Source organism: Rhinolophus hipposideros (assembly GCF_964194185.1).
Source record: "Rhinolophus hipposideros genome assembly, chromosome: 8".
NCBI lineage: Eukaryota > Metazoa > Chordata > Mammalia > Chiroptera > Rhinolophidae > Rhinolophus > Rhinolophus hipposideros.
The window spans coordinates 65,764,968-65,772,594 of record NC_138054.1 but is presented as its reverse complement, the minus strand read 5'-3'; the positions used below and the strand labels follow the sequence as shown (position 1 = coordinate 65,772,594).

At 60.4% G+C, this 7,627-nt stretch overlaps 1 protein-coding gene across 1 annotated transcript; it reads right to left on the bottom strand.

Annotated features, from left to right (window-relative positions):
* Window positions 1-277: 277 nt before the first annotated feature.
* CLDN19 (claudin 19) lies at window positions 278-6,601 on the bottom strand. Its single transcript, XM_081056709.1, has 5 exons — window positions 6,140-6,601; window positions 4,848-5,012; window positions 4,676-4,760; window positions 2,728-2,880; window positions 278-1,987 (listed from the first exon to the last, which is right to left on the bottom strand). Exons 1-5 carry the CDS (start codon window positions 6,360-6,362, stop codon window positions 1,939-1,941), a joined length of 675 nt encoding a protein of 224 aa, XP_080912835.1. The 5' UTR covers window positions 6,363-6,601; the 3' UTR covers window positions 278-1,938.
* Window positions 6,602-7,627: the final 1,026 nt, after the last annotated feature.

The following is a 7,627-nucleotide window of genomic DNA, read 5'->3' as shown; positions in this document are numbered from 1 at the left end:
GGACCCTTGCTTCGTAAGAGTCCTAAGCCTCTGGTAGGCCCTGAACCTCAAGAGACGATGTACCATTTCCTGGACAACTGCTTCATGACCAGATAGTAAGGGATGACAGATTCCCTGGGACAAGGAGGTGGAGCCTCTGTGGCCTGCGTCCCACCATGCTCAGTTAGCACCCATAACAGGAGCTCTCACTGCGACATTCAGTGTCCAGGTTCCACATTTGGTGTTGTCAGGGGTCTTTTGGCTGTGTGTAACAAAAACTCAAACTCAAACTTATTTTAGCAAAAAGGGCATATTTATGGGGAGGATGTGGGAATCTCGTGGACTAGCCTGGTCTCAGGAAAGGCAGAAGGAGACAGAACTTGACTTTCCTCTTCTGTTCTTGTAGGTGCCTTTTTCCCTCTGAGATCCCTCAGAGTGGTGAGAAACGAGTCCCCAACTTTAGGCCTCACAGAAGTGCCCTCAGTGCTGACCACACATTGTAGCAGTTCAGGGAACGGCCTGAGCTCAGATGTCAGGTCCACTGCAAGCCGATTAAACCGAAATATTGGAAGTGGAGCCTGGGCGTCAGCTCCCCAGGTGACTCAAATGTGTATCCACTGCGTTATAGCTCAGGCACCTAGAGGGACTTTCATAGTTCTTATTCACAATTGGGGAGGGCAGGACTCTGGTAAACCCATATAGGTTAGGTGTCCCTCCCCTCTGGTCAGAGGCTTTACAGGCCTCATGTAACAGCCTCTCCTACGGCTTCCCATGGATACAGGCAGTTGCCAGGCCAGGGCGCCGCACAAATTATCCTCTGCAGCTCTTCCCTCCTCCCATCCCTCCCGCCCCGACTGGATTGTCCACAACTTCGCTTCTCAGAGTCAAGCTCGAGAAGGCGGAGCTGTGTCTCTGGGATGTGTGACCTGGTGGGAGATGTGGCACCACATGCTGGTGGAGGAAGCCAGAATGAAGCTGGTAGAGGAGGGTGTGGGGAAGGCAAGGGACAGTTACGGGCAGCTCTTTCCAGATGGGAAAGGAGGAAGTGGTCAGAGAGAGACCCGGGCTCTAGGGAGGAGGTTTGGGGTTGGAGAGGCCTGAACATAGGAGAGGAGCTGATCTGTGTTGATTTTACGTTCCTCTGAGGACATTTCCCCTTCTCGAGGAAGGGGATGGTTGGTTCCCTGTACTTTAAGACCGAAAGCCCTTTGGCTCTGGCGGCACCTCTGCATGAGGATGGAGCTCCGACCAGTCTCGGGCAGCATCAGACCACCCCCTCCCTGTTCTGGTTCTAGGACAGGAATATAGCCGAGCCTCGCAGCGCAGACCGGAGAGGAGGAGTGGTGGGTGTGGGAAAGGGGCCGCATTTGCGTGGGAGCAGAGCGGAGCTTCCAATCTTGCTCGGGACAGTCCGAATGCCCCAAAGGCCCTGCCGTCCTTCTCCCAGTCCCTTCGCCACTTAGCGAACTCCTACACTTTCCCGGCAACCCAGCTCTGACCTCCAGAACCCAGCTGGAGGGCCTCCCAGGGATGTTCCCCTCGACCGGGAGGTTTCCCAGGGTCAGGCAGAGTAACGGGTGGGGCTGTGTGTCTGTCAGACCAGGGGCTCCCTGACCCTGGGGCTGGCTCTCAGCGCCGGGCCCGGCCTCAGAGTAACGTCTCCTATCACGGAGGTCCTGGTGCCAACCCGAGGCCAGGCTGGGGAGGGCACTGGGCATAGGACAGGCACGCTGATCAGCCTTGGATGTGCTTTGTAACCCACCCTGGACCTCTATGTCCCCATTTTTATGGCCAACACCACCGGGGACCTGCTCTGACCTCTGAGCCAGGCCCCACCCTAGCCACGCCAGGGACAGATCAAATGACACCACTCTTGGGGCTTGACGTTCACTTCTCTTTCCAAAAAATACCAAACACACAGTCTAGGTATGGCAGGGGGACAGGCTGGGGACCTGGACATTATACACCCAGGGGGCCCTTGGCGGAGGCAGACAATTTAACAATTGGTCTGAAAGTCAAAAGAGAGGAGAGCTGGTTAGTGGGGTGAGCAGCAGTGGAGGAAAGGGGGCAGGGGCTGTGGGGTCAGGCCCAGGCGCAGGCACTGGCCAGCAGGGTCAGACCTGGGTCCTCTCAGCAGCCTGGCCTGGGGCCTGTTCCCGGGGGCAGGGGTATTGCAGTCTGGCCTAAACTTCTCTGTGGGTGTCCATGCAGCGCTGAGCCTGCAGGAGGAGCCTGAGACCTGAATTCAGAGACAATAAGGCCAAGCCTCATGGTCTCTCTGAACGTGCTTCCTCATGTGTAATGAGGGGACACTGCTTCCTTTGGGGGGTGGCTATGAGGACCTGTGGGCCTGGGGAGGCCAAGGGCTCTGGCTGTGTCCCATCTTTACTGCTGTGTCCCCAGGGCCCAGCCGAGTACACACTCACATATCCCTTCAGTGAGTAAATAAGCCGCCAGTAAAAGGGCTGGCACTTGGGCTGGTGTGGAGAAACACCCTGGTGCCATGTGGGCACCGTGGTGCGGTGCCTGCTCCTGTGGCTGGGTCCTGCCTCTGGCCTCTCTCTGAGTATCTGAGTCTGGGTCTCAGAGCGAAGGGCAGGTGCCCGTGCTGGGGACAAGCTGCTCAGGGTTGTAACCGAGCTCGGGGAACAAACACCCTGTGCCCTACTGGTCCTGCCCAGGGTGCTGCAGGGGCTGGCGGAGTGCTGGGTGGGACAGCACGGCCGGGTGGGCTGGGCTCAGACGTACTCTCGGGCGGCAGCTGAGGGGCCAGGCCGGTAGGGCTGCGGGTTGCTGTCGGTTCTCTGGGGCTCCGGGCATGTGCAGCAGAGGAAGGAGCCCCCCAGCATGGCCAGGCCAGCAGACGCCCAGCCCACAAACAGGGCCGGGCCAAACTCGTACCTGCAAGGGGAGGGGAGGACACCATCAGGTGTGGCTGCAAGCCCAGCCCTCCGCCGTGCTCCCCAGAGGCTCCCCAGCATCCCTGGGCAAAGGAGCTGAGACTGGGGGCCTCATAAGCCTTGAAGCCTCTCCCGATAGGCAGGGATGAATGCTCATCTTTCCTCTCCCCTCAAACCCCCCAGCATGTCAACACCACAGGTGACCCAGGCTCAGAGGCCTGCTCTGTACTACCTCGGGTTCGGTTTTTCATCCCGCCAGTGGAGGGGGGACGGGAGGGCCCACAGGTCTAGTCGGGAGGAGCAGGACAATCCCTGACATCTCTGTCACCGTCTGGCCCACAGAACTCCCATCCGGGGGTCCCCGCTGCCTTCTGGAGAAGGTCACACCCCTCCCCCTAGCACTCCGGGCTCTCCTCACTGGGCCCTGCAGGCCAGCCCACCGCTCTCAGCGGCGCCCTGGATCTCCCGCCCTCAGTGTCTTCGCAGGAGGCGCTCCCTGCTGGAATATCTCCCGTTCTGCGTCTGCTGCGCTACTTCAGGGCCCCCGCTCAGATGCCACCTCCTCCAGGGGATTCCCGCAGACCCCACTGTGCTTGCCTGCCTTAAGCTGACTCTCTCTAGGTGGCCATTCAGTCCCTTGCTTGTCTGGCTCCTGGGGAAAGGCGTCCAGGGCAGACAGCCCCGGATTCATCCGTGTCCCCAGGGCCCAGCACAGGGCTTGCCACCAGGCGGCTCTGGGGAGTGTTGAAAGGATGAAGGGACAAGTGCCAGCCTGGCATCCCTGAGCTGAGATGCCTCTTGTTTGGCAGGCCTTCATAGAGCTGCCAGCCCCAGGGCACAAGCCTCTCACCTGAGGTCTCTTTCCTCCCCTCTCCACACCTCCGCCCCCTCCAGCGAGCTCTCCTGACTAGACAGCCCAGGCATCTTTCCTTACTGTCTGTCCGTCCACCCCAGGACCAAGGCCTGTTGGAATGTCTGGGGTTGACACTGTTTCGTTCTTTGCTCCTGGCAGAGCTGAGAGGGGAAGGAGGAGCCAGGAGGCCCTGCACCTAGTCCCCTGTTCGGCCCCCACACCCTGGGCCTACATGTCCTGACCGTTCTACCTTCTAAATCTCTCTGAACCTACTCTCCCCTGCTAGCCCCCTTGGCCCACACCCTCTGCTTCAGACCTTTGCAGCAGTGCCTTGCTGCTCTTACCCCCTCCTCACCATTCATACCACAGCTGGAAGAAGTGTCAGCTGCCTTCCACCCCAGGTGGGGAATAAGACCTTCCTATGTCTGCACGGCCCTCCATGATCTGCCCTATCTTCTCCAGCCTCACCCCCACCCCCTTGCTGCCCAAAGTAACAGCTGCTTCCTGCAAGAATAACAGCAGCCCCCCTTGACTGAGTGCTCTCCAGGGCCTGGCATTGTGCTGAGGCCCTTACCTGCGTATCTCATTGAACCCTCACAATCCCACGTGAGCTGGGTCCTCAGGTCCCACCTCTGTTTTACAGGGAGAAAACCAGGCGCAGAAAGATTCAGGAACTAGCCCGTCGCACTGCCTGCGGCGCAGAGCTAGGACTTCAGCCCAGAGCCACAGCACTTAGCTCCTGCCACATCCTTCACAGGTCTCCCGCCCCTTCAGAGGGCCCAGCCACCCCCTGCCTGGCTCCCTGCTCCAGCCAGCTTCTCAGTGACAGCCTCTGGGGCGTCCTGTTTTCCCCTCCAAGTGCCCTGCAGGGTAAAGACCAGTGGCCCCAGTGGAGAGGGAGGCCCAGCCTGGCCCCTGGCCCAAGCCATGCTGTGGCACTCACCTAGCATTGACAGGTGTGCTCGGGTTGAAGAACTCCTGGGTCACCAGAGTGGCATACCATGAGACAGCAGTCAAAGTGCAGAGGCCTAAGGACAAAGGAGGGGTGCTCAGCGCTGCCCCAGCTGGCCACCTGCCTCAGCCAAGATGATGGAGAAGGAATGAGAGGCACTCACCCGCCAGGAGGAAGAGGGCACCCCCAGAGATGGCGATGCGCCCCTTGGCCGTGGGGTTGCTGTCTCCAACCCGGGTGCACTTCATGCCGACGACACTGAGAACCATACCCACGAAGCCCAGGAGGACAGCCACCACCATCAGGGCTCGTGCAGACTGGATGTGACCTGGGTGGGCAGGAGGGACTGAGCAGCTGGTGGGAGCCCAGGAAGGGAGGGGCTGCCCCCTGGGCAGGTGTGAGGGGTGCTGAAGCCAGGGGTGGGGCCGAGCTTCCCCGCGTGATTCTACTGTTCACTCCCCCTTGCAGGCCCCGCTAGGTGGCCTGTGGTGATGGGGCAATTTGAGTTCTCGCATCCTGCCACTTTGTGGCTGGGGACTCTCTTTTGGGCCTGGCCCACTCCTCCTGAGCAGCAGAGGCAAAATGAGGAGTTGAGGGCGTGTGAGGCCCAGCTCAGCCCAGGTGGCCTTTGGGCGGGGACACCTCCCCCATTGGCCATTCTGACTCTGGTCACCTTCCTCTCTGCCCTGTGAGTCACCTATGGCAGCCACATGCCTGCCTCTTGGGTCATTCCTGGGCCAGGGGGCAACTCAGGGGATCTGGGTCCTTCAGGTGACCTGCTGGGACGGGCATAAGCAGGGGCAGCCCACGTGATGGCAGGCCAGCTCTGGCCTGGGGGCCCTGGGCAGATGGCAGGTGGGTTAGGGCCAGGGACAGAGCACAGTGATGCCTGTTTATGAGCAAACTTATCAGGCTCAATTCCATACCCCAGGAGGAGTTGGGAGGGACCTGTGGCCAAGTACCTGTGTGTGCACATGTGTGTATGTGTGTGTGGTGGGGTGTACATGTGTGTGGGTACGCCCTCCGCATACCGGCATGCTTGTCTAAGTGGCTGGGAAGGCATGTGCACACAGCCTGTCTGCCTACAGAGCATGGGGAGAAGTGGAGGGGAGGGTCTTGACTGCGCCTCTTTGAGTGCCAGGCACCCATCTCACCCGACCCTCCCATAAGCCTATAGAAGTCATAGCACTCCCTTCACAGATGAGGACACAGGAACACAGAGAGGACCAGTGACTCCTTCAAGGTTATAGCAGCAGAGCTGGGATCTGGACCCAGAGCTGCCAGAGCCTAGGGCTCCTTCCCTGTGTGGGGACACTGGGCTAGCCTAGATTTTCAAAAGCGCAGCGAGGCAGGGGGCTGGAGGGTGGAGGCCAGAGCAGACGGCAGGCTGCGGGAAACATGCGCCAGACCTCCCTCACCCGGATCCCACCGCTGCCCAGCTGGCCTGAGGCCTACCTTCCAGAGCGAGCAGTGAGTCGTAGAGCTTGCACTGAACCTGTCCGGTGCTCTGGGAGGCGCAGGACATCCAGAGCCCTTCGTAGAGGCCCACAGCGGTGATGATGGCATCGCCAGCGTAAGAGGATTGCTTCCACTGCGGAAGGGCTGTGCTGGCAATGATGCCCACCCAGCCTCCCAGGGCCAGAAAGTAGCCCAGGAGCTGGAGGCCCGAGTTGGCCATGGCCCACAGGAGAGGGAGGGGGCCTCAGAGCTCAGGGCTGGGCCAGAGTCCCTGAGGGGCCGGGGTCATGGCCAGGAGAGCAGAGCAGCTGGGCTGGGATGGGGTGGTCAGTAGTGGTCAGAGGCTGAGGAGAGGCAGTAGCCCAGCCAAGGCAGCAGCAACGGCACTGGCAGCGGCTGGGGCTCTAGAATGCAGGCGGAGGCCCAGGCACTGGCAAGGCCAGAGGCCCGCCCACAGCAACCGCCTAAGCCAGGGCAGGGTCCCCAGCAAAGCTCCTGCCCAGCCCCCTGGGGAAGGGGGCGGGGCCTTGGCCCAGGTAGGTGCCCCTGCCCCCGCCCCCACCAGGGATAGAGGAGGGAGGGCCTAGGAGGAGGGACCCTGCTTTTCCTCAGGGCCTTGCGGCTGGGAAACCCCTTTGATGCCAGTGCCCTAAAATTCTCCTAATGCCTACCCCAAGCGCCAGCCCTGAGATGACTGACTTTGCTCTTGCACAGCTGATCTGACCCTGGGGACTGTCTGTCCTCTCTGACTGTAGGAAAGAAAGGAAATGGAATTCCACTTTGCAGCAGGCAAGACATCAAGGTAAACTTTTGGGAGTGGGCTCTGAAGCCAGATATGGAGAGACTGGGCTGGAGAAGGGGTACTGGGGAGAGGGGGGTCCTGGGTACCTGGGGACCATGCATATCAAAAACAGAGGAGGCCAGATCAGGGAACATGCACCGTGGGGTCTCTTTGAGATGTGAAAGGGGCAGAAGAAGGGACCCAGTCAAAGCTGGGCGAGACCCAGCTGCCAGTCAGCTAGGGGCCTGGCAGGGAGGTAGGAGATAGCACCTTCTGGCATCAGCCTGAAGGAAGGCAGAATGTTCAGCTCCTTAATCCCCTTGTTGGCTGGCTTAGCAGCTCCTGCTGGGCCCAGAGGGGCCCAGGGCCTCCGGACCCAGCTCCAGAACAGCCTGGAGGGAGGGAGCCTTGGCCTCTGCACATTCCTGGGGTTCAGGCTTCCCCGTCCCAGGGCCCACTTCTCCCTTCTCTCTCCCAGCCCAGCTCAACCCTCTGGAGCAGGGGAATGTTTAACTCTCCTCCACCTCATTAGCAATCCCCTCACGTTCAGTGGGTGCAGGGGGAATATCAGAACACTGCTCTCACTCCCACCCCCCTCAGGACACCCCCTTCATCTCCAGAGGCCACCTGCTTTTCCTGGACTGCACTGGGGGAAGGCAAGGTCCTGCTGCCGACCCCCCTACCCACACCCCGGCCAACTTCCT